The 26,201-nt window shown below is 53.7% G+C and overlaps 1 protein-coding gene across 2 annotated transcripts; it reads right to left on the minus strand.

The window, feature by feature from the left end:
- Nucleotides 1-174: 174 nt before the first annotated feature.
- On the minus strand, nt 175-24,391 carry ERBB2 (erb-b2 receptor tyrosine kinase 2). 2 transcript variants are annotated; one of them, XM_058703191.1, is made up of 27 exons: nt 24,123-24,391; nt 17,284-17,435; nt 16,193-16,406; nt 15,246-15,380; nt 14,882-14,950; nt 14,589-14,704; nt 14,295-14,436; nt 13,106-13,225; nt 12,688-12,814; nt 10,827-10,900; nt 10,648-10,738; nt 10,258-10,457; nt 9,769-9,901; nt 9,593-9,683; nt 8,736-8,896; nt 6,220-6,267; nt 4,755-4,893; nt 4,549-4,671; nt 4,168-4,266; nt 3,709-3,894; nt 3,419-3,574; nt 3,230-3,305; nt 2,770-2,916; nt 2,250-2,347; nt 1,868-2,056; nt 1,330-1,582; nt 175-1,185 (listed from the first exon to the last, which is right to left on the minus strand). In XM_058703191.1, the coding sequence occupies exons 1-27, from the start codon at nt 24,193-24,195 to the stop codon at nt 815-817; spliced, it is 3,783 nt and encodes a 1,260-aa protein (XP_058559174.1). In that variant the 5' UTR covers nt 24,196-24,391; the 3' UTR covers nt 175-814. The 2 variants fall into 2 exon arrangements, with proteins under 2 accessions (XP_058559174.1, XP_058559175.1); XM_058703192.1 differs by lacking the exon at nt 24,123-24,391 and adding an exon at nt 22,137-22,161.
- Nucleotides 24,392-26,201: the final 1,810 nt, after the last annotated feature.

Here is a 26,201-nt window from a genome sequence, read left to right on the forward strand (position 1 = left end):
GGAATTCATTTTTTCTCAGCAAGAATGATCTGGTTGTCAAAGGGCTCTTGAACCTGGAAAAGAGCCTCCTCATTCAAGCTTTCTCGAGATTTCTAGCCACTCCCTCCAGGAAAAGATGACTTGAGTGTAAGGAGGTGAACTTAGGGTGGGCACAGAGCCACCCCAGACATAGGCTGGTGCCCAGCTATTTTCCAAAATATATTTGCAAATGGAGAAAGTGGGTGTGGAGAAAGGACATCCTTCCCCCAACTCCAGGGACCCACCCCTCTCCACAATACCCGCTCTCCCCGAGTCCTTATTTCATTAAAAAAAAAAAAATAGGTAAAAACAAAACAAAACAAAAAAAGCATAAGGACTGGATCTGTACAAGGACTGGATCTGGGTGGCATTGCTGCTCCCTTGTTCCTGGGCGCAGAGCTAGGTCTCAGAGACAGTCTCTGAATGGGTTGCTCTTATTCCTAGACACTCCCTGGAGCCTCCTCCTCTTCCAGGCCCAGCTTTCCTAAGTCCTTCTGTGTCAAAGGTCTGGAACAGGACAGCCAAGCTGGGCTGTTCCCTCGGGTGAGGAGACTGGCTGTGGCATCCACGGGACCCTAGAGTTGTCTGGGGCAGGGCTCCAAAGTCAGTCAAGGCTCCCCAGTGCTGCCCCCTCTTCCAACCAGGCTGGGCCCCTCTTGGCCACCTGGGAACTGGAGGAGGAAGGAAGGTGTCTAGCGTGGCAGGATTCCCTGCTTCATCGCAATGAAGGCCAGAAGTCAGGCTTTCCCCACTCCCTGAGGGTTCAGCAGGGTCTCGGCAGATTTGGCCTTTTGGCTCACACTGGCACATCCAGGCCCAGGTATTCGGGGTTCTCTGCTGTAGGGGTCCCTTCAAAGGTGCTGGGTGGAGAGCCCCGCTCAGATGTGTCCTGGTCCCAGTAATAGAGGTTGTCAAAGGCTGGGCTGAAGGCTGGAGGAGGGTGGGGCTGAGGGGCAGCCCTGCCCCGGGGTGCCAAGTACTCGGGGTTCTCCACAGCACCCCCAAAGGCAAAAACGTCTTTGACAACCCCATTCTTGCCGGGGGAAAGAGTCTTGGGGGACAGAGTCTTGGGCCTTTCCAGAGTGGCACCGGCAGGTCGAGAAGGAGGCAGAGGGCCTTCTAAGGGCGATGGGGGCTTTGGCCAAACCTCTGGCTGGTTCACGTATTCTGAAAGGGCGAGGAGGGGGCTCGTTAGAGGAAGAAACCCATTTGTCCCAGCTACTACCAGTGTCCCCACTGTGGGCCCTGGGCTGGGCACCCCAAGCTCCCCCCTCCCCTCCCAATCTCTCATCTTGGGCCTGGATTCCATACCAGGCTGGGGACTGCAGGTCAGGGGGGCAACGTAGCCATCAGTCTCAGGGGGTAGGGGTACGGTAGGATCCTCACTGTACCGCTGTAGAGGGCTGGGGTCCTGTGGGGAAAGGCTCTGCAGCCCCTTGGCTGCCCCCATTCCCAGGTCGCCATCAAACACATCAGAGCCAGCCCCTTCTGAGGGTGCCAGTGGAGACTTGGGAGGCTCTTCCTCGGAGGGCTCCAGCCCCAGTGTCAGCTCACCACCGCCACTCTGGAGATGAGAGAAAGTTACAATGGGGTCATTCATGGATCTGGGATAGAGACTCCATGGGAGGTGATAGGGTCACAGGGGATAAATTGGGACACCAATGGGATTTGACATAGTCACCATGAAGAGGAAGGGGTCAAGGCTTGGAAGGCAGTAGGAGTTGTCAGGGATAATGGGGTCTCCATGAGAGGTGACTGTTGGGGTGGGAGGGGACATAGAAGAAAAGGACCGTAGTCCACGGAGGAGGTAACTACACCCACCCACCACAGTGTGACTGAGGGCACTGACCCTGGTGGATGAGCTGCGGTGTCTGCGATGGGCTGTGCCCCCGGCGCCTGGGGCAGGGTCTGGGCAGAAGAAACCCTGCTGGGGTACCAGGTACTCCTCAGCGTCCACCAGGTCTCCCATGTCCTCATCCTCCAGCAGTGAACGGTAGAAAGTGCTGTCCAAGGGACTGGCTGGGCCCAAGTCCTCATTCTGGGGAGGAAGGAGACAGTGACAGCTTCTCCCCAGCCCAGTGCACAGCCTTCCGAGAAAGGCTCAGGGCGGACAAAAGGTATGAGGAATGAGGCAGGAGCTGGGCTTGGAAGCCTGGGATCCTCTCCCTTCCCACCCTCTGTGGGAGAGTGCTCTTAGACATAGGCAGGGATGGGGTAGAAAGGCCTAGTACCTGGATGACCACAAAGCGCTGGGGGTCCCTGGCCATCCGGGAGAATTCGGCCACCAACTCCCGGAAACGTGGCCGACATTCAGAGTCTATCATCCAACCTGGGGGCGGGAGGGAGCTCAGCATCTCAGTTCTGGCTGCAGCCTGTGCGCGGGCCCCACCCCCTCTCCAGTCTGGTCTAGACAACCCCAGTGACTACAGTCCAAAGTCCTCGGGTGGTAGAAAAGAGGTATCAGACTCAGATCCTGAGTTAGACCCTTTGAGAATCTCTACTAGTTTTCCCTTTTTATTTTGCATATAAGTCTCTTCCTAGTTGGTCTTCTAGAGTTCCTCTGGCCTGGTACTGTAAAAGGGAAGCGAGACCCTTCTGAGGCTCCTTCAACCATACTTGGAACCCTGGGCCCACATACAACCTGCTCTTGGCCTCCTCCCATGCCCCTTATAGGCCCCCCTCCACCCACCCCCCCCCCCCCCAGCACTTTCCATCCCTCCTCCAAGTAGCTGGCATAACTCAGCCACACACATTTGACCATGATCATGTAGACATCAATGGTGCAGATGGGGGGCTGGGGCAGCCGTTCCCCCTTCTCCAGCAGGTCAGGAATCTCCCGGGCTGGAATCCCATCATAAGGTTTGGCCCCAAAAGTCATCAGTTCCCATACAGTCACACCTGGGGCAAAGACAAGGTTAAGAGGTGGGGGGACAAGAGGGAGCTTTAGTGCACCGAGTCCCAGAGGCTCTGCCCAAGATCCTGGGAACATGGGAAGAAGGGAGGGGTGTGATGCCAGGGGGCAGAAGATAGCCAGTCTTTCCTTAGTCCCAGGGAAGTACACAGACCCCGGCAGCCCCTTCCTTCCCTCCCACATTCATGCTAAGGTGTCTCCATTAATTCTTCTATCCCTGTTCTCCTCCTTCCACCAACATGGCCCCCCAGGCCCGTGGCTCCTTGTCCACCCCTCCTCCCAACCTTCCCTGCCACACACCGTAGCTCCACACGTCACTCTGATGGGTGAACCGCCGGCGGAGAATGGACTCCAGTGCCATCCACTTGATGGGCACCTGGGAGAGCAAAGAAGTCCTCAAACTAGGTGTGGTAGAGAGGTGGCGGTTCGTAGAATTCTCCCAGGGTCCAGACCCACTCCACCTTGCCTCCCTCCGCTTCCTCCTCTAACCTTGCCCCCATCGGCATGGTACTCTGTCTCGTCAATGTCCAGCAGCCGAGCCAGCCCAAAATCTGTAATTTTGACGTGGTTGGGACTCTTGACCAGCACGTTCCGGGCAGCCAGGTCCCTGTGCACGAGCCGAACATCCTCCAAGTAGCTCATCCCCTGGGATCAGATGTGTCCATATGGACTCCGCTCTGGCCATATTCTCCCAGGAAACCTCCCCATCCCAGCCCTGTGTGAAGTCAGAGGCTTGCCCCCAAGGACACCTGCAGAGCTCAGGCCCCCTAAGTGCATACCTTGGCAATCTGCACACACCAGTTCAGCAGGTCCTGGGAGCCTAGGCGCCCACGGTGTTCTCGGACATGGTCTAAGAGGCAGCCATAAGGCATAAGCTGTGTCACCAACTGCACGGTGGATGTCAGACAGATGCCCAGAAGGCGAGACACATATGGGGAGCCCACGCCAGCCATCACATACGCTTCCTGGGGGGCAAGAGTGCACCCTGAGAAGGTGTGGGAGACCACAAACCTGCCACCACCACATACCCCTCTTGAGGGTTGAGGCGTGATGGGAGACCTTCACCCAATCCATCCCCATCCTGCACAAACCAGAACCATGGCTCACGGGAGGTTAAGAGTCAAGGCTTGGGGAATCACAGAGTGCCTCCCGAACCTCAGTGAAGAGAGCCCAGAGCCCAGACATACAGCTAGGAGGTCCCTCCTGTACTCCTGGCTAGGGAGAGCGGAGGGGCTTACGTCCAAGATTTCTTTGTTGGCTTTGGGAGATGTATTTTCCCTCAACACTTTGATGGCCACTGGGATTTTCACATTTTCCCCATCAGGGATCCAGATGCCCTGGGCAGAGAAAGGAGGATGTGAGCAGGAAAAGGGAACCCCAGATCCCACCTACAGTCGCCTCCGAATACCCTCCCCACTCTGGGGCCAAACCTGCTGTATCATCAGCCTCACTATGTAGCCCAGCTCTCCACTCCCCTTCCCCTTGTTCCAGCCTCCCACCAAACTGCCCAACCAAACAGCACCACCCCAGCTCTTGGCTGTCTTCCCCACAGAACCCTTGGCCACACCCGCTGCATCCTCTGGGACCGCCCACCCAGGAACTTTGGCCCCACCCCTGACCTTGTAGACAGTGCCAAAAGCTCCGGATCCAAGCACCTTCACCTTCCTCAGCTCTGTTTCTTTCAGGATTCGCATCTGAGCCTGGTTGGGCATGGCTCCACTAGGCGTCAGGGGCTCCACCAGCTGGGGCGAGGGGGTTGGGGCGTCAGTGAAGGAGGCTGGGCTGTAGACCCCAAGCCAACAGGGAGGCCCTCAGACTGCCTCACCTCCGTCTCCTGCAGCAGCCTCCGCATCGTGTACTTCCGGATCTTCTGCCGCCTTCGCTTGATTAGGATGCCAAGGACCAGCCCCACAACCACGACCAGCAGAATGCCCACCACAGCAGCAATGATGGACGTCACAGGGCTGGGGGCGGGAGCCAGGGTTAGGGACTGGGGACCAGGCTGGGGCATGAAAAGATGAAGGAGCCCCAGGGAGGGGCATGCAGGTAATTGGCCTTTGGAAAGGGAAGTCAGAAGGGTGACCCACGGACTCCCATCCTCTCTTTCCTACTCAGAAATCTCCCTTGGCTCCCTCCTACCTCCAGGAGAGTCCAGCCTCCTCGCTGGACATTCAGAGCCCTTTTTACCCCCATCTCCAAATTGTCTATGTGACTGCCCATGGCTGTAGCCCAGGATTCTCAAACTTCCTGACAAAAATCACCAGGAAGCTGGTTAATGTGCATGAGTCTAGAGCCCCACTCCTAGCAACTCTGATTGCGGTATGAGGTGGGGCCCCAGGAATGTGCATCCAGTGATTCTGATGTTCCAGCCAAATTTTTCACCCATAGGTCATGATTTTCCACACCTCCCAGCCTTTGCACATTCTATTACTTCTGTCTGGACCACCATTTCTCCATGGGATCATCGTTTAAGACTCAGCTCATCCTAGGATAGATGCAGCTCTTGGGTGTTGACCCTACATCATTACCATCCTTGCCCTCCTCCCTTGCTTGGCTAAAGCCTGGCACATCACAGACCTCTCGTGAATGCTTGCTTCATGGACAAATGATTGCTTAGATACTCCAATCTGTTTTTGTCCACAGAGTCTTTCCCAAAGAAAGACTTTGCCCACTGCCCAGAAATCAAGTCCAACCCTGTGGCCTGGTAGTGAGGGTGGGCCTATGCCCTAACATGACCTAGACTTCACCCCCTACTCCCTTCTCTGGGCTCACTTAATGGCCCACCATGCCAGAACCTTCGAACAAACACATCCTAGGTTTTCCTGACCCTTCCCCCACAATGCCACCTGGTTGCTTCTCCCTAATGCACGTGAGCTACCTGCCCCTGTTTCAAGGCCTGGCTCAAATGCCACCTCCTCCTTGAAGCCTCCTGCCACCCCATTAAGACTTCATCTTTTCCTCCAGGGCATCTGCACTCCCTTCTCAAGCTGCCTTCTGTCCCAGTGAGTTGAATGTTGCCTGTGCCCCTTATGAGGTATCTAGCTACTCGAGGGTGGGGAGGTACTAGGGGGTCTTTGCCATCTTTTCCTGTTCCCCACTCTCTAAGCATCCTGAGGAGGTCCTCCTTCCACTTGCTGAAGCAAATTGAAAGGTGAATCAACAGGGGAAGACTGGGCTAGAAAGGGACATGTGTCATGTCAGGAGATGCCCCTTTCCTGCAGCAGTGACCACCCAGGGGCTGATAGGGGATTGAGGAGCAGCATAGGGTGTGTCCTGGGGATCAGGCTGACCTGGCTCTCTGCTCGGCGGGGCAGCCCTTCTCGTCCAGGTCCACACAGCTGCAGGAGAGAGAGTCCCATCAACCAGGCTGGGAAACACCTCCTGGTCTCACTCCAGCCTCACAACCACCCTAAGGTGGGTGTGGCTGGGTTATTATCCCCATTTGACAAAGACAGAAACTGGGCTCAAAGTCACCAATACTCTTCCTACCACCCCATAAGGGGATTCCTTCTCTGGCCTTGAACCTGAATTTCCTGCTCCCCTCTATCTGTCTATGGTAGGTAGGAATTGGGGAGCACCCAAAGAAACATCAAGTCCAAAAACACAGCTACGTTCCTCTGTAAAAGAATGCCAGGGCAGTAAACTGGCCCAACTCCTGCAGAGGACAGTTTGGCAATACCTATTAATGTCCGTGACCCGACAGCTCCACCTCACAGGATATACTGTGAAAATGCCAACACCTGGGGGCACCTAGGTGGCTCAGTCGGTTAAGCGTCCGACTTCGGCTCAGGTCATGATCTCACAGTCCGTGAGTTCGCGCCCTGCGTCGGGCTCTGTGCTGACGGCTCGGAGCCTGGAGCCTGTTTCAGATTCTGTGTCTCCCTCTCTCTCTGCCCCTCCCCTGTTCATGCTCTGTCTCTCTCTGTCTCAAAAATAAATAAACAAAAAAAAATTAAAAAAAGAAAATGCCAACACCTGTATGCCAGGGGTCATGTATAAGATGCTAACTTGTACATGGGGCTCAAGTGCAATAAATAGAAAAGAAAGAAAGAAAAGCAAAGAGAAAAAGAAAGGGAGAAAGAGAAAGGGAAAAGAAAAAGGGAGAGAGAAAAAGGGGAGAACGAAAAGAAAAAAAATCACTATCCCTCAAACAAGGACATGGTTAAATAATACTATATCCGGGCTGCAGATTGAGTAGTTAAAAAAAAGAGGAGGTATGGGGAGCCTGGGTGGCTCAGTTGGCTAAGGGACTGACTTTGGCTCAGATTATGATCTCATTGTTTGTGAGTTCGAGCTCCGTGTCAGGCTCTCTGCTGTCAGTGCAGAGTCCACTTCAGATACTCTCTCCCTCTCTCTCTCTCTCTCAAAAATAAACACTAAAAAAATTTTTTTTAATAAAAAAAAAAAGAGGAGGTAGATCCATGTGCATTCATCACGAGAAAGGACCTCCAAGATACATAAAGTCAGGGGTTGGGGGAGAAGCAAAGTTCAGAACAATATGTAGAACACAGTCCCATTTGCATTAAAAAATGCATATACACGTGGGGTGCTTGGGTGGCTCAGTCAGTTGAGCATCTGACTTCAGCTCAGGTCATGATCTTGCAGTTTGTGAGTTTGAGCCCCGCGTCGGGCTCTGTGCTGACAGCTCGGAGCCTGGAGCCTGCTTCAGATTCTGTGTCTCCTCTCTCTGCCCCTCCCCTGCTCATGCTCTGTCTCCCTGTCTCTCAATAATAAACGTTAAAAAAAAATTTTTTTTTAATGCATATACACGAAAACCAAACCTGACTATGTATGAGATGAACTATATGAAATTGCTATTTCTTGGCCATTTTTGACCTACAAAAACAGCAATCTTACAGGATTCAATCTAATATAAATGTAATATGTGTGTATGCAGATGTGTAGAGAAAAGCCTGGAAGGCTGCACGTAGCAGACTGAATCTGATGGTTTTCCCTAAGGGACTGGAATGAAAGGGCACATTTGCTTTGCAATGTTTATACTTTTTGTTGCTGAAAGTGTTTATCATAAGGATGTATCCATGTGTCTCATGTGTAAATAAAGAAAACTGAATGAAAAAAAAAAAATAGGGTATATCACCATGTCAGGAGATGGAAAAACATTGCAAGGTTCTGTTAAGTGAGAAAAAGGCAATTTGCAAACAATAGGTATGGTCTGTGATCCCATTTTAGTATAAGGAAATATATGTTAGAATGTGCACACATAAAAACAGTTGGAGAATAATAATATATATTAACTATAGTTTATATGTTATAATAATATGTTAGAATGTGCACAGATAAAAACAACTAAGAATAATTATATATATAAACACATATTTCACGTGTTATAATAATAATTATATGTTAGCATGTACACAGGTAAGACCTGGAGGAAAAATATTACAAATTTTTTTTGTTAATAAACAGTGGGGATAGAACTGTTAATGACGTTCATTTATATTTCATGTTTTCATTTAAATTTTTTTTGTAATTTAGAGAGCATGCGGGTAGGGGAGAGGAGCAGAGGAAAAGAGAGAGAATCCCAAGCAGGCTCTATGCTCAGCATGGAGCCCAATGCAGGGCTTGATCCCACAACCCTGGGATCACAACCTGAGTGGAGATTGAGTCTTAATGCTTAACTGATGGAGCCACCCAGGTGCCTCTAAGGACTAATAATTAAAAACAAAACAAAACAAAAACTAAGCAGTGTAAGCAAAGGCAGAGTTATCCCCCTTTTACAATAAGAGCCCCAGAAAGTCTCCTGGGACAAAGCCCTCCTTTCTGTAGAGAAGGCCCCCAGACTCACGAGTGGGTGCAGTTGATGGGGCATGGCTGGCACGTGCCCTCCTCATCTGCAAACTTCCAGATGGGCATGAAGGAGAGGTCAGGTTTCACCCCACTGGGGCAGCGAGCCACACAGAAAGGAGGGTCCTTGTAGTGGGCACAGGCCACACACTGGTCAGCTTCCTGGGAAGGGAAGGATTGGAAGGGGGCTAGCACAACACCTCCAGGGCAGCAGGACATGCCCTTGTGTCCCCTTCGTGCTTCCCATGGCCACTCCACAGCACTTTCGCCTTGCTCCTGGAACAGCCCAGACTAGCCGTGTCTGCCACCCCTGCTCTTCACCCAGCTCCCCCCTCCCCTGCTCAAAGCTCAATCCTCAGGCAGGAGGCTTCAGATGAGGAACTGGAAGTCTAGCAGGGGAGTGTATTACTTAAGATATAACAGCAAGTAACAATAGTTAACTAACACACAGCAAATCGCTTGGGCACGGTGCCAAACCCTATTTTAAGTTCATTCTTCCCACATTCCAATGTACAATATTCACTTTATAAATGAGCGAACCAAGGATGGAAGCAGGGCCTGGATCTGAATCCAGAGAGTCTGATGCCTAAGCCCATAGGTCTAACCGCCTTGGCACAGCCACAGCCAAGGACACAGGCCTCCCCGGGACCTTTGCATAGTCTGAAGGGTCACGGGGTCCACTACACAACTTGCAGTCCCCAGCATTCTAGCCTCCTAACACCCTCTTGCCATCCAGGGCTGAGCTCCGAGCCCTCTCCTGGGACATTCTACTGGACATGGCCAGGTGCCCAGCCACCCCACCCCGCCCCTGCCCTTGCTTCCCTCTACCCACCTCGATCAAACCCACCAGCAACTCACCGAGCCCAAGCAGGTCACTGAGCCATTCTGGGGCTGACACTCTGGGTGGCATGGCAGACAGAACCTATCCTTCACATACTCCCGGGGAAGCCTGACAGAAGGGATGGCTGAGGAGGGGGTCTGGAAGGAGCCCCCATGCCCCACTCCGGCCGCCCCTCCTGCCCTGCCCCGCGTACCCCTGCAGTACTCGGCATTCCTCCACACACTCCTGGCCTCGAAGGAACTGGCTGCAGTTGACACACTGGGTGGGTCCCGGACCCCAGCAGTGCCCGTGGGCACACAGCGGGTAGCAGGCCAGGCCCTCACCCGCTGCAGTGAAGAGGAAGGGGGTTAGAGGAGACACTCAAGGAAGGTTCCAGGTCCACATGAACCAGGGGAGGAGGCTGTGGGCTGGACGGGGTGGGAATAGGTGCCGGGCAATGCGGGGAAAGAAAGAGCCGAGGTTCCAGGGACAGAGAGGAAAAGGAAGGCACAGATGCCAAGGCAGTGTGGCCAGGCCCAGCCAGAAGCCATGCCAAGAAGTCAAGCCAGCCACAGCCGTGTCAAGAATGGTGCACCAGGGATGGGCAGTCTGCACAAGTCCAAGATTGCTGCTGCTAGGGGCCCACAGGCACTCCTGTGTGCCGGCAGACGGGGAGCGTGTGGCGCTGGGCTCCCTGTCTTACCGCACTCGTCCTCTGGCCGGTTGGCGCTGTGGAGCAGGGCCTGGTGGGGGTTCCGGAAGAGCTGGTCCCAGGGCACCGTGTGTACGAAGCAGAGGCGAGAGTTGCGGTGGATGAGGGCCAGCCCACTGCCCAGCTCCCGCAGCGAACGCAGCCCCAGCCAGCTGATGCCCAGCCCTTGAAGGGTCAGCGAGTAAGCACCGCTGTGGGAAGAGTGTTTGGCTGTCGGCAAGAGCTGCCCTCACCTCCTCCTGTCCCCAGCACACTCTGAAAACTCCCATGGAAATGTTACTGCTGGAGTCCCTGGGGAACAGGAGTGCCCACCATGCCCAGAGCTTCTCAATGGGCTCCCTGGGAAGCTCCTCAGGAACCCCCCCCTTCCCCGGTGCTCACTCATGCAGAACTCGGCCCCGGATCACTCTGAGGTTCTGGAACACACTGAGGTTAGGCAAGCTGTCTGGCCACGCTGAGATGTACAGGTAACCTGCGGGCACAGGGTGAGGCTAGGGGTGTGGGGACAGGAAGAGGACCCCCGACCGCATCAGAGCAGGATGCAGGGAAGCAAAGCCCACCTGTAATCTCCTCCAGAGCCTCAAACACTCTGAGCTGCTCAGGCTGCAGGGGGGCAGTGTTGGAGGCTGGGTCCCTAGAAGGATTAGGAGAGGAGTCAGCAGGGCCAGGAAGTAGGTGGGCATGACCCCCAGAGCTGACCCGGCCACCCTCCCCCACCGCCCTCCATTAATGACTTCATTTAAACCCTTTGCCCATCAAGCCCGGCTGTTTTCATCCTGAGTTTCAAAGCCCAAGCCCTAGTTTGGCAGGGTCTGTCAAAACAGTATTTATATCCTTTGATCTAGAAATCCTACTTCTAGGGATGTGGCCTAGAGAGACATTGGCTCCTGTTCCCAGAGACATGTACAGGGCAGAACCGTTTGTAAGAGCAAAATTAAAAACGACCAAAAGACCCATCAGTAAATAGAGGAGTTGTTAAATATAATCCCTGTCTATCCTGACTATAGATGAAAACTAACATTTGACAGCACTTAAAAAAAAAAACAAAGAAAAAAAGAGCACTTAGTATCGGCCAGGCACTGTTTTATGAGCATATGAATATTAACTCATTCAAACATTATAACCACCTTATGAGGTTGGGGCTATTTTTGCCCCCATTTTACAGATGAGAAAATTAAGGTACAGGAAGCAGGTCACATGACTAGAAAATGGTAGAGCCCGGTTTCGAACCCAGGCAGCCTGGCTCCTGAGCCTGAGCTCTTAGCTCCTACTCTGCTCCACCTGCTCTTAGCTGTTGAAAGACCGCGGCAGCTCGACACGAAGTGCCTTGACCAGCTCTCCAGGGCGAGGGGCAGACAATAGTCATGACAAGCTCCCATTTTAAGTCAACCTTCCCAATAAAATTACTAAAACTATGTTTCTCTGTGTGTGTCTAAGTATGTACAAATGGTCGAGGAGAACCCACACAAACTATTAGCAGTGGATTCCTCTGGAAAGGGGAACAGAGTTGCGGGAAGTGTTGAAAGGAACGTCCTCTTTTTAAATACATATTTTTATTGAAGTATAATTCACATCCAATAAAATGCAGAGAGTTCTGATGTACAGTTTGAGGAGTTTTGACAAATGCATTCACTCATGTATCCACTACCCCAGCTGATACACAGAACATTGTCATTGCCCCCAGAAACTTCCATTGTGTCTCCTCTTGGTCCACCCATCCTGGGGCAACCACTGTTCTGATTTCTACCACCACAGAGCGGTTTTGCCTATTCTAGAGGTTCACGTAAAGAGAATAGCACAGTGTGGACTCTCTCTTGTTTGACTTATTTTGCTGACCATAATGGGTTTTGTTTTTGTTTTTTTAAATAGGTTCCATGCCCAGCGTGAAGCCCAACATCGGGGCTCGAACCCTGAGATCAAGACCTTAGCTGAGATCAAGAGTCGGACACTTAACCACCTGAGCCACACAGGTGCCCCTGAACATGTTTTTGAGGCTCATCAATGTTGTTGTATAGATCAGTGAGTCGTTTGTTTCTTTTTATTGCTGAGAATTCCATTGTATAATAAGGCACCATTTATTTATTCATTCACCTATTGGTATACATTTGCCTTATCTCCAGCTGGGGGCCATTATGAATAAAGCCACTGCAAACTCAAGGAGAATTTTGCTTTCTCTGGATGGCTTGGCCTCCACACAAGTGCATATTTGTGGATAGCATGTCATTTATGCAAACAACCCCCCACCACGTCCCCACACCCTCTGGTCCCCCCGCCCATCCTGCCTCTTTTGCATTTCTGGCCTCCCACCTCTGTCTCCCACCATCCCCCAGAGATACTGCCACTTCTGGGTCCTCAGGATTCATTGACTGCCCTGATGCTGCTCAGGCTGCTGTGCCCACCCTTAAGTTCGCGTATCCTTACCCCTCAAAGCTCTCTGGCAGAAACGCCAGGCTCCCAAAGATCTTCTTGCAGCCGACAAATTCTTGGATGTTGGCACTGGTGACTGCCCTCGCCTCCCGCAGGTGCTCCATGCCTAGGCCGTAGCACACTGTGGGGAGGGGCAGGCGGTGAAGGGGCCGTCTCGGCCCCCACATGGAGCACCAGGAACTCAAACTCAGGGGTCCTGTCCACAGTCCCCCCCTGGGGCCACGTGCCCCCCTTGCACAGACAGGAAATACAGGGGAACGTGTCAGACTGATCCAGGGAGGGCCAAGACAGAGACATTGGAAGAAAAGGACTGGGTCCCAGGAGGGTCTGAAGAAGAATGGGACTGTGGGCCAAGCTGGGTGTGCAGAGGGGCAGGAACTGTAGCCTGGCTCCGGGGGTGGCCAGCAGTTACCTCGGGCACAGGGCTTGCTGCATTTCTCACACCGCTGTGTTCCATCCTCAGCTGTCACCTCTTGGTTGTTCAGGGGACAGACCAGGGTGCAGGATCCCACGTCCGTAGACAGGTAGTTGTCTGAGGAGATGGGGACTGTGTGTCCATCTGCCCTGGCCCTTCACGCCCCACCATGCCCACATAGTGCAGTAAGAATATCAACCAATACTGAAATCCCCTTACTGCGTGTCTGCACACTCAACAGTCACGTACTCCTCACAACCCTACGTGACGGGCACTGTTAGATTCCCATTTTGCCAAGAGGCAATCATCGTAGTTTTATGTAAGTTACTCAAGGTCATGTGCTATCAAGTGGAGAAGCCAGGACTGGACACAAAAAGTCTGGCTCTACATTTTGTACTCTAACCCACCACGGGGAGGATACAACCAGGAGCTGAGAGCCCACTCCTGCCTCTCATGACACGAAGAAAGACAGCCCCAGGTCTGAGGTCAGTCCCCCAATGCACATCGATAAATACAGGAACTGTTAAATAAAACTCTGATCAATCTAGACTATACAATAAAAATTAGCATTTAGGAGTGCTTAGTATGTGCCAGGCACTATTCTAAGAGCTTTACCAATATATTTTTTTAAGGCTTATTTATTTATTTTTGGGAGAGAGAGCTCGAGCAGGAGAGGGGCAGAGAGAGAGGGAGTGAGAGAGAATCCCAAGCAGGATTCATGCTGTCAGCACAGAGCTCGACTCAGGGTTCGAACTTATCAGCTGTGAGATCATGACCTGAGCCAAAATCAAGAGTCGGACGCTTAACCGACTGAGTCACCCAGGCGCCCCTAAGAGCTTTACAAATGTTAACTCATCCAAATCTTATAACCACCTTATGAGGTTGGGGCTATGTTGCCCCCATCCTCAAATGAGAAAACAGGTACAGGAAGCAGGTCACACGACTAGAAAATGGTAGAGCCCGGTTTCGAACCCAGGCAGCCTGGCTCCTGAGCCTGGGCTCTTAGCTCCTACTCTTCTTCTCCACCTGCTCTTAGCTGTTGCAAGACCGCGGCAGCTCGACACGAAGTGCCGTGACCAGCTCGCCAGAGCGAGGGTCAGACGATACTCACCATACGCTCCCATTTACTTAAACCAATCCCCCTCCCAGCAAAATTACTAAAACGACATTTGTCCCTGGCACTCACAGGGACAGGCAGTCACACAGCTGGCACCGAAGGTGTAACGGCCCTCAGGGTTGGGCATGGATTCGAAGGTGTCTGTATTGTAGGTGACCAGGGCTGGGCAGTGCAGCTCACAGATGCCACTGTGGTTGAAGTGGAGGCAGGCCTGGAGGCGGGGGGTGAGGGGTGGGGGTGGCGGGGGTGGAGACAGGCAGCTGGTGGTCACTGGACTGTTTTTCCCTGGCGTGCAACGGGCAACAGGGCAGGAGCAGGCAGGGTGCCCCTCCCCTTGCACCCCGGGGTCCCGTGGGCACATACCAGGCAGTCAGAATGCTTGGGGCCCGTGCAGCCAGCAGCACACTGCTCGTGGCAGCAGTCGGTGGGCTGCGGGCCCTTGCAGCGGGCACAGCCACCAGCACAGACAGTTCGAGTCACTGTGAGACAAAGGGCAGGATGAGGGCTGGGCAGTAGCCCAGGCACCAGACCCTCACCTGCATCACTTTCTGTGATGACTTCCTGCCCCACCCCCTGGGAAGACACGGAGGTCTGGTAACCCTCCCAGCCCGGCCCCCTGCCCTCCCTCCCCAGATTCTGGGCCTCCTAGCACTCACAGCTCTGACAGTCCCCGGAACTTGCTCCCCAGCAGTGGGAGTCTTTACAAGCTGGAGAACAGGGTTGGCCTGGGGAGAGAAATAGACAGAGACCAGGAGGCAGAATGCAGTGAGGGAGAGTCGGCAGGAAAAGAAGACTCAGAAAACAGAGGCACGATCTGGAAGCAGAGGGAGGCAGGACAGAGAACCACTGAGATGAAGAGACACAGAGAAATGGCAGGAGGGAAATGGGACAGAAAGAAGGAATGGGTAGTGTTAGTACAGGGGTGGGGAGTGGAGGGGGTGTGAGTGAGCGGGGAGTTTGGGGATTGCTGGGTTGCCTGAGAAAGAGAGGAAGCTACAGGCAGGGAGAAGCATGGCTTACAGGCCCGAGAGCGGTTGGTGTCTATCAGCATGAGGGCCAGCTGGTTGTTCTTGTGGAAGATGTCCTTCCACAGAATCGTGTCCTGGTGGCAGAGCTGCGGGTTCCGCTGAATGAGGACCCCTCCCTTCAGGATCTCTGTGAGGCAGGCAATAATCAGCACTTTCCTTTCCTGTCTGCCACTTTCTGCCCTCCCATGGGACTCTCCTGACCTCTTTAGAGGGGAGCAGGCCTCTTAAACACACCAGTTTCCCCAGGGATTAGAGAAGACACCTTCAGCATCTTCTAGCCGTACCAGAACCCCACCCCCCCCCACCCTGCCCCACACACATGAACAACCTGAGATCCAGGGAGGAGTGAGTTGTCCATGACAGGGTCCAGATGTCCATGCCACCCTCTCCTGTCCTCCCACCTCTATACTCTGTGCACACTGCTTACTGGTTAAAAGAGACTCTGGAGTCTGAAAACCAGCTTCACCACTAACTAGCTATGTCATAGCTATGTAACCTTGAGCAAGTCACTTATCCTCTGTAAACCTGTTTTCTCATCTGTAAAATGAGAATAGCACTGGTGCTTCCCTTGCAAGATTACAGCACAACCAAAATGGGATCGTGTATGCCAAGTGACTGGCCACAGAGTCTGGGATACTGTCAGCTCCAAGGCTGCCACATACAGTTATGCAGGTTGTTCGCTGCACATGTGTACTCAGCCAAGAAGTGGACTAACCCCAGCCTGTATCCTAATTATCAAACTGTGCAGGCTCGTGCAAGCTGTGACTTCCTGGGAAGAAGGGAGATCTTCTCATCTTCACAAAGGCACCTTCCCAAGCTCCACCTGCATCCATCCAGAAGGGATGCCAGTTCTAATTCACACAAAGTTTCCCACGCATAGCAGTGGCCCTGATCAGCTCCCGATAACAAGGAGAAGGTTTCAATGATAATGATGATCACCTGTGAGGCTTCGGAGCTGCAGCTCCCGCAGCCCTCCTAGGGCAGCCCCTGTAGCAGGGGTGCCACTGTCCAGTGGGTCTCCGTTGTCCAGCACGGCCAGGGCGTAGTTGTCCTCAAAGAGCTGGGTGCCTCGCACGATTCGTAGCCTCTGCAGTGGGACCTGTCTCACTTGGTTGTGGGCAATGAGCACATAGCCTTGCACCTCCTGGATATCCTGGGAGAGAACAGGACCAGGTGGGGCTGAAGCAGGCCCAGGCCCTGGAACACAACCACCCCCCCCCTCCCCGCCCCAGGCCTCCTCTAAGTCACCAAGTGCAAAGCCCCCATCCGCTGAGAAGTCCAGCTCTGTCACGCATAAAGTAGAGATCAAGGCCACTCCCCACCTCCCCAAACCAGAGTCGTGTATGATCAAAACAGATAAATGGTGGGGGGAGCACTGTGTGAACTATGAGCAAGCGCCACACCCTCTCTGCATCTCAGTTCCCTCATCCATAAAAGGAAACACCTAGATGACATGACGTCTGTGATTTGACCAAGCCTCACACATGTGGCCCCACTCTAGGGCACTGTGGACACAACCCAGCAGGCTGGTTCCCACTCTCTCCCCTGCTCGTGACCCTTTCACATACATTTTCCATTTGGTTTTCCCAGAGGGGAGTCAAAGCATGCTCCCTGCTTCCAAAACACAGACAGAGAAGCCAGGGGCCGAGACCATATTCACGTGGCTTGTCGGTAGAACTGGACCTAGAACCCACAACCTCCCAGCAGCCCTTTCACCACGCCAGGCAGGACAGGGACAGCGGCCGGGGCAGATGGACAGGGGGGGGGCGATTGCTGGCAAGGGAGCCAAAAATTTAGCAGAGGCACACGTGCATTCTACCCAGGGATGTCCAGGGCCAGCCACATGACTGGGAGGGAGTCAACTGGCCTTGCGGTAGAACAGATAGGGTGCGGGCATCAGAAAGGACTTCCCAGTTGAGGAGCCGCCACGAGAGAAGAACTATAGGGCGCCTTCTTCTACCACCCATTTATAAGCATAGGGCTCAGCTCAGCTGGAGGCAGGACCTGGCTGGGTCCCCCATGGGCCTCACCTGCAGGAAGGAGAGGCTGGCATTGGCATGCAGGTAGGTGAGCTCCAGGTTACCCTGTACCACTTGACAGCCCTGGTAGAGGTGGCGGAGCATGTCCAGGTGGGTCTCGGGACTGGCTGGGAGCCGCAGCTTCATGTCTGTGCCGGTGCACACTGGGAGGAGAGAGGAGATGGGTCAGAGGCCGCTGGCCCGTCAGCTTCTCCAGCCTGGCACCTCCTCCACACTCACTCCGCAGGGTCATGCCATCTCGGACGGCGAGAAAGCACAAGTGAAGGACCCCGCTTCCCATGTCCCGCGCACCTGCAGAAGGCACAACAGCAAAAGAAAGTCTGCAAGTTTGGGAAGAGGAGGGAAATCAGAGGAAACGCTCCTTCTAACTCGGCCCATCCTGAGTATCCAGAGGGGCCCCCATTGTGCCAGCCCTGGGGAGTTTGCCCGCCTGATCCGGGGTGGTGGCTGGCAAAGAAAGCCTCCCTTTGTGCCCAAGGCACCACTCGTGGCCAAGGGGTAAAAATCCCCCAAGAGAGGCCATGATGAATCATGAAGCTTCTGGATACCCCCTGCCCCTATCCCAAGCAAACAAACTCAGGGCATTCTCCCCACCCCATTCCAATACCACCCACATGCCAGCCTCTTGGCAAGGGATGTCCACCCCCACAATGCCACCCAGAAAGGAAGGAAGGAGGGTCAGCTAGAGTCATAGCTGGGGCATGGGGACCACTAGGGGCCTGGTCAGTGCAGGGACCTCTGGAATTCCCCCAGGCAGAAAAAAAAGGAGCATCAGACCCCAACAACGGGCATCCGGACCCAGGCTGCAGATCTTGGGCCAGAGCGATGCCCTACTCTGACGGCTCCTATGCTGGCACTTCACCCTTGCCACCTCCTCAGGGCAAGACTCCAGAACCAGCTGGCAGAATCTATGCCACGAAACTCCTGCCACAAGGGCACTACGTCAGCCCTGTGTACCTTCTTCCCAGGGCCAACCCTCAGCCAAGGGGCATCAAGATGAATTGCCTCCCCGGGCCACCTGGACCCCAGCAGTGTGTCCCTGAGACCGGAAGTACCTACAAAGCCCAGGGATACAGAAGGGGTAAACTACTCCTGGTGAGGGGGTGCTCTGGACAACAGCTGGCACCATGCCTGCCAGTAGGGGGGAGATTAAAGTGCCCAGTTGAACCCGTTTTTCTGCTCTGGTGAGGAGATGAATCACCTGGCGCGTCTTGCCCAGGAGGGTGCGCCGGGGGGAGGTGGGTGGAGGGCACCCCCAGATACACAGGCCCACAGGTGCCTGAGCTGCTTGGATTTCCTGTTGGTTGCCACTGCACCTCCCACGGACTGTGTGCAGATTCAGGGGGACAGCAGTGGCTGACTTCAAGGTCTGACACCAGGATTCCTGCTCTCCCAGCAACTTGGAGCCTGAAGTCAAATCCTGGGGGATAAGAGAGATCCCCTGCCTCCAGAAAGCTGGGGAAAGGCTGGTAGGGCCAGTGCCTCGGGTTCACGCTGAGGGCAATGGCCATGAGCTGACAGCCTCCCAGTAAAAGCCAGAGTGGTCTCTGTTCCCACCCCTTCGGACAGATAGGGAAGGAAGCAAAGAGGGAGGAAGGGGAGGGCCCAGAAATAGAACTCAAGGGTCCCTCCCCTCAGACTCCCAAGAGAAACAGGAGCTGGGGGTGGCAGGCCAGGCCCAAAATAACGCCCGCTGCCAGGACCTCCTGCGGCCTCAGCAGCCTCAGCTGCTTTGTAGGCACAGCTGTCTTTAGGCCCAGACCCCAAAGCTCTGGCCCAAACCCGGGCCAGGGACAAGCAGAGCTGGAGCAGAGGCTGTCTCCACCGGCTGTGGCCCTCTGCCGCCTCTAAAGGACACCAGCTGTGGCAGCCAGGCAATAGGAAAACAACAACAATGGGAACACCAAGGGCAGCCACATTAGCTGAGCACCTACTGTGTACTGTCAGGCACTCTGGGTGGAGCCTCATTATGTCCTCCCGAGGCTGCGACAGCAACTTCTCTCTTGCAAAGAAGAAAACTGAGGCCGACAGGGGTTCGTCTCCCAAGATCTTAATAAAGCTTATGAGCGATAGAGGCAGGATTTGAACTGGAGTCTGTCTGACTTTAGATCCTACGTTCTTAACTGGACATATACAAATTCACCCCACATCAGGTGCAAAGGGAAATACATACCAACTCTACTGATACCACCGATAAACATCACAGACTCTGGGCAGGGCAGGGGGGCTGGGCTGAGCTGAGGGCCAGAAAGAGTGGTAGCCCCACCCCACTAGTGAGTTTGTGGCTGATTTGAGTCTAAGATTCTTTAAGCGTTTGCAGCGGGTGGTGAAGTCAGGTACTGAGACCTGCTCTCCCACAGAGCTGGAGGCTTGCGGGCAAATTTCCCCACCAAGCTGACATGAAGCCAAGAAGGGCCTCTTGACACCTCCCCTACTTCCACCTCTGTCCCCTTCACCATGGAGCTCAGCACCTCCCACCCCCCTCCCCCATCTGCTCACCAGACTCCTTCTCCCCAGTCCTCACCACAGTCCCCATATCCACTCAGCCCCCTTGATTTTCAGGGGGTAGGGTGTGAGAAGTCCTGTTCTACACAGGAGAGCTCTGTGTCTTCAGGACACCTGACCCTCAGAAGCCCCAACCTCTCCAGCTCTCTGACACAAAGTCACTATGAGGCAGGACCAGCCCAACACCAGATAAGAGTTTGCTGGATGGATGGATGGATGGATGGATGAAATCCAATCAAGAACTTGCAAACCACAAGGTAGTAGTTGAGGTCCTGGTGTTCATCCCTCTGCTGAAAGGCTATTCAGAGTCCTTCATATCCCTCTGGCTGGACTTCAGTGGTCAGGGTTTCGTCCCAGCTCTGGGGGGTGCTCTCCGGAAGGTTCTGCCCTCCCTGCCACACTTCAGCCCCAGCTGCTTCTCTTGCTCACCAGCAAGAGATACTTCCTTTGGTTTCCATGAACACTACCTGCATCCCTAAAACTCAACTCCCCCAGACCTACAAGTTAAGAGCTCATTCTAGTGATGCCCAGAACTCACCCACCATACATACCTGGTGTATCAGGTCCCATATCAGACCAGGGCCTGGGCTCAGGATCATTAAACCAGAACCCTAACTGGCCTGCTCATGTGTGACCTTGAGCAAGTCAAAGGACCTCTGGGGGCAGAGGCCATATCAGATTCATCTCTATGCCCAGCAGTGCCTGTGACTTCATAGGCACTCAATGACTATTTAGTGACCTGAACTTGGCTGTGAGGATGGGATAATAAAACACTAACAACTCTTACTTTCTGCAGAGAAGTTAAATGAGAGTTAAATGAGATAATGAATCAAAAAAGCAGCCTGTAAACATGAAAAGGCTTTGTAAATAGAACTGAGGCAACACAAACATTGGCTATAATAATTCTCCCACTCCTAGAGAGCACACACCCCGTCGCCCTACACGGGCTGTCTTCCCAAGGGTGAGAAGGAAAGGTAGCCTAGCAAGAGATGGAGATGTCACCCCATAAGGGCTTCCCACAGGCAGAGGCAGAGAGGGGGATCTCTTTCCAGATCATTTCAGCTCCCAGGGGCAGGCACAACTACTGGGGCCTTACTCTAGCCCCCCACTGATGGTTCCTCCATACTGGTTCCTCTTCTTCCATTCCAGCTGTCTCCCCCATTCCAACCCTGCAGGGCCCCCTGACTTCCACCCTGTCCCTGCCCTCAGTCCCTTGCCATGCTTGGAGGGCCCAAGAGGAAGGCAGGCATGGGCTGGACAGGGAGGGAGAGGACCTCAGTGGGCCCCAGCTCACTCCACTTTCTATAGGCTAGATAAGGGAACTCACTTACCTGAATAACAGAGTAGCACCTCTACCCCAGTCTGGACACCTGGCTGCCCCTGAGGCTTTGCTCACCCCATTCCTGTTGAATAGGATATGACTTTGACCAACTCTTAATGCCTCCTCATTAGACATTATTATTGGGTCTACTAGACATATTTGGGTCACTAGGAAGCCTTGGATAAATCACTTCACTTCTTTGAACTGTGTGTACCCACTTCCTTGGATTGTTGCAGAGATGAAATGAAACCGTCGAGGGAAAAGAACCTGGCATACAGGAAGCACACTGGACATTTTTCAAAAGTTCAGGCAAGGTGTGGGAGGGGAGATGGGCTAAATGGGTAAGGGCATTAAGGAATCTACTCTTGAAATCATTGTTGCACCATATGCTAACTTAGATGTAAATTTAAAAAATAAAGTAAATAAAGAAAGTTTTTCAAAAGTTCAGGCAAGGGAAGTTCATATAGCTGGAGTGTGGGTAATTCCAAACCAAGAGAAAATGAAAGATGACTTTGTATTTGGAATGAGATGTATTTTCCCTTTTCACACTTCATCCTATCATTTCATTTGTTGCTTTTTTCCCCCTTGAGTATTAGAATGAAGTTACTTTCCTCAAGTAAGGTAAAAAGGAAGGAGGTTGTTAGAAGAATCGCTTGGGAATTAAAATAGGACCTCTGCAAGATAAGGATGTGTTTGCTACACTTGACAAAAGTTTGACCTCTAAGAATGGATCCTAGCAAAATCCTGACCCTCTGGATCCTCCCTGTCTCCCCTTTCCCCCAAATTCCTGCCCTAGCCCTCAGCCCTGGGATATAATGGGGGTGCTAGAGGCAGCCGGGCGGTGCCCTGCCATTGCAACCATTCTCTGCCCGACACACCCAACATCTGTCTTTGCACCCAGCAGTGCAGATCGAGGGGTGAGATAGGCCTGAGGAGGCCCCAGTCATCGCTGAGAGAACTGACCCCTCCGTATCCCAGCACCGCAGCAACCCAGGCCACCCCCACCTGCTCAACTTACAGGCCCAGCTGAGGGGGGCAGCAGCTCGGCCTGACAGCGCAGCCTGGCCTCACCCATCGCAGCAGAAGGTCAGGGCTGCAGACAGACGCCCGCCTGGGAAACAGGGAGACGTATGGGCTCCCAGGAAAGTGGAACCTCCTTTGTCAGAGAGAAGGCGTGGGGCCACCTCCCGCTGTTTACAGCAGATCGGACCCAGCACCTTGAGGGAGTTCCTTGAGAGGGCAGAGTTCAGCCAAGTCCCTAAGCCAGCAGGGAGACTGCTGTTTGGCAACACAAAGCCCAGACACGCAAACACAGACCACACAACGCAGGAACACCCTAGCATAGACGCCCCTCAGAGAATACTGCAACGCTCTGACAGAGAGGCCCTCGGGCAACACACAGACGGGATGACCCCCACCCCTTCTCCAGACTCCCTGACCGATGGAGACCACCCACTACTCCCCAGAACACTCCCATTTTGTCTTCCCTACAGCACAGTGATGCCAGCAGCAGTGTCGCCCATTGTTCAAGGTGGATTAATACAGTGATTTCGAATGTGTGGCTGGGGGTCGCACCGTCTGGGGGTCCCATCTTGGACCCACTACTTCCTTGATGCGATGTAACCTCTTTAAGCCCAGGTGTTTACCTGGAAATTACCTGGAAATGGGAAAACTAGTAGGATTTCTCTTGTGGGGTTGGTCTGAGGATTTAGAGGGCGTGCATGCAAACCACCGCGCACCATGCCTAGCTCAAAGTATATCTCCAGCACACGGTCGCTTTAATTTTTTTTTTCAACGTTTTTTATTTATTTTTGGGACAGAGAGAGACAGAGCATGAACGGGGGAGGGGCAGAGAGAGAGGGAGACACAGAATCGGAAACAGGCTCCAGGCTCCGAGCCATCAGCCCAGAGCCCGACGCGGGGCTCGAACTCACAGACCGCGAGATCGTGACCTGGCTGAAGTCGGACGCTTAACCGACTGCGCCACCCAGGCGCCCCAACGGTGGCTTTAATTGTTAGTGCCTAGATGGGCCAATGGGGCAGAACTGGCACTACCCCCACCACCGTGCCTCCCCACACACAGCATGAAGGAAAAGGCAGGACAACCCAGCCCTCTGCAAACCCACATCTGGCCCTCTGTCTTTACCTTTCCTTCCCGCCCCCCACCCACCCTGCAGGACTGCCCAGGAATCCCCCGCTGGGAAATCTCCCACTCTATGCCCCAGACCAGGAAACCTACCACCGCCCCTCGGTGGCCCGTGCTCTCCAGAAGTCACAAAGCACACAGTCCCCGGGCTGGCCCTGAAGAAACTTGCTCAAAACAAACGTCTCCCCCTCCCCCCACCCCAGACTCCAGCATGAGGCAACTCGGCAGTCCGACCGGCCACCCTCTCCAGCCCGGCTCTGGCCGGACAGGTTACTTTCCCCACCACCCCCCTCCACACCGCGATCCTGCCTGAAGCTGGAGGAACTAAACCCAATCGCTGCGGGGGGAGGGGGGGTGGGGAGATGGGACAGGGGGAGGGGCAACAGAAGGGACCCCCGAGGAATCCAGCTCAGTCCAGTCTGGAGGCGGAGGCTGCCAACTGGAAAGTCTTTGAGAAAGCTTGAAGGGGCTCAAGAAAGGGGAACACACACACACACACACACACACACACACACACACACACACACCATGCAGTACACCCTTTGATGGCAAACTTTCCGAACAATTTCAGAGAACTTTTTTGACAAGTTCCCATTGCCGTCGCCGAGTCTGGAAAGCGCCAGTCTCTTGCCTGGGACATCTAGAACGGCTTGGGCGTCATCGCCCCCCTGCCCCACCTTCCTTTGCCCCCTCCCCGGCGAGGCCGGCTGCTCGGGAGCGCCGACACCGTCCGAAACTTCGGACCGGGAAGTTCGTGTGCCCCCCCCCCCCTGCCCCCGCCAGCCCGGGGACCTTCGGCGGGGGTCCCAGGCTGCAGGGTCGCGTCGCTGCTTCGTGCCCTCCCCACACCAGACCTACCTTGGGTGCCCGTGGCTCCGGAGGGCAGGAGGGCGAGGAGGAGCCCCCAGCGGCACCAGGCCGCCAGCTCCATGGTGCTCACTGCGGCTCCGGCCCCATGGCTCGGGCTGGACCGGGCTGCGAAGGGCCGGGCGGCTGCCTGGGAGCTCTGCTCGGCTCTCGGGGCACGACGCAGGGGACTCTTCAGCTCCACAACTTCATTCTTGTACTTCCTCAAGGCAGCCCTCCTCCTCCACCTCCTCCTCCTCCCGTGATTGGGAGCGAGCGTGCTCACGGCTCGCCCCCCCACCCCCTCCACCGCATTCCAGCGAGTCCCTGGGAGTGGCAACTCCCAGCTTCACTTTCTCCCTCGGCGCGCAGGCCTGGGGTGCGCCCCTCCCGGCGCCCGGACGCCGGGGTTGCCTGCGCACTTCTGGCGCGTTCCCATGGAGAACCCCTAAAGCAGGGGACGGCGATGGCACCCCCTCCTCCACCACCGGGCGGAGTCTGGGGCAAATGCTTTAGGCTGCCATCCTTAACTTTCCTTGAAGTCGCAGGTTTTATCTTAGACATTCCTGGCGAGTTTGCACCCCTACTCCATCACATGCCTATTTTTAAAAATATCAAATGATGGTTCTCCCACCACATCCTCAAATCAAATTGATAGTAAAGGAGGTGGATGTGTTGTGTTTTTAACTTGTGGCTTCCAGGACTCCCTGGCATACCTTCTGGAATCTTTTAAGTATCTTTTTCCAGTCTGAAAAGCACAGTTTTAATCGGAAGAACCTACAAGTTTGGGGAGAGAGTCAAATTAGAGGGACTTCCATCTCAGTCTTTCCAAGAACATCCATTCGTCTGTTTCTTCACAGGGCCACTCAGCACTCAATTCATCCAAAGTTCCTTTTCTGTCCCTTGCTTTTTACTAGCCTGTTCGATTCTGCCTCCCCACCCTGCATTCCTTCTGGAGCCCCTGGCCCTGTTCTTAAGGCCCAGTGGGGGATGGAAGTGGAGGTGATGGAAGGAAGGTGTGTCTTTGTTGGAAATTCCAACCAAAAATGCATGGGACATACTTAACTAACAAATTATTCGTTGTTTATCTGAAATTCAAATTTAACCGGGCATCCTTATTTTTATTTGCTAAGTCTGGCAACTCTAGTTGGAATGTCTCAGCCAAGAGCAGAGCATGCCTGTGCTGGTCAAGAGGGGATCAGAGGCATCTACTGAGCACTGAAGAATGAAGGACACTAGCATTTCTTAAACTGCTTTCATATTCCGAGCATGGTTGTTGGTAGGCATTTTCACAGTAGAGGGGTTGGAATCAGAATGACCTGGGTTCAAAGTTCCAGTCTGCCATGTGTTAGCTGTGCAACCTTAGGCAAGTGAGCAAGCCTCTCTGAGTCTCAGTTTGCTCACTACTGAAATAGGATCTGGCATGCTCTACCAGGGATTAAAGAAGATAATGCTCCTGAAGCACTCAGAACAGTGTGTAGCACATAGTAATTGCTCAATAAGTGGTCTCAGGTTTATGGATACTGAGATAGATCCAGGTTTGGTGGTACCTGAGCTTATGAAATTGGGCGGAGGGGGACTCTCTTCAAGATAAGGAATACAAAGTTATGAGCACGAAATTAGACACATATATGCAAATGAAGGGCCTGAAGCTTACCCTTGTTTTTTTTTTTTTTTTTTAAATTTTTTTTCAACGTTTTTTATTTTTATTTTTGGATAGAGAGAGACAGAGCATGAACGGGGGAGGGGCAGAGAGAGAGGGAGACACAGAATCGGAAACAGGCTCCAGGCTCCAAGCCATCAGCCCAGAGCCTGACGTGGGGCTCGAACTCACGGACCGCGAGATCGTGACCTGGCTGAAGTCGGACGCTTAACCGACTGCGCCACCCAGGTGCCCCTGAAGCTTACCCTTCTTTAACAGCATGGTGAGTCCACCTCTGGCTCTAACCAGCCATGTGCAAACTACAGGTTAAGTTCATTTGGAAGTTTGGTCATCGAGCCAATTTAGATGATCAAGACTTTTTTTTTTTTTTTTTTAAGAAATAGAATGCAATACGGGGTGCCTGGGTGGCTCAGTAAGTTAAGCAGTTG

Source organism: Neofelis nebulosa, chromosome 16 (genome assembly GCF_028018385.1).
Source record: "Neofelis nebulosa isolate mNeoNeb1 chromosome 16, mNeoNeb1.pri, whole genome shotgun sequence".
In the NCBI taxonomy this organism is placed as follows: Eukaryota; Metazoa; Chordata; class Mammalia; order Carnivora; family Felidae; genus Neofelis; species Neofelis nebulosa.

What these genes read in the sequence shown, in the direction of transcription:
- ERBB2 (XM_058703191.1), bottom strand. Translation starts at nt 24,195, where the DNA reads ATGGAGCTGGCGGCCTGGTGCCGCTGGGGGCTCCTCCTCGCCCTCCTG. An exon ending in CCCGCCGAGCAGAGAGCCAG is followed by an intron (nt 4,894 to 6,219) that starts GTCAGCCTGATC and finishes TCCCGCCCCCAG; the next exon opens with CCCTGTGACGTCCATCATTG. An exon ending in GGCTGCTGCAGGAGACGGAG is followed by an intron (nt 4,672 to 4,754) that starts GTGAGGCAGTCT and finishes CCCTCGCCCCAG; the next exon opens with CTGGTGGAGCCCCTGACGCC.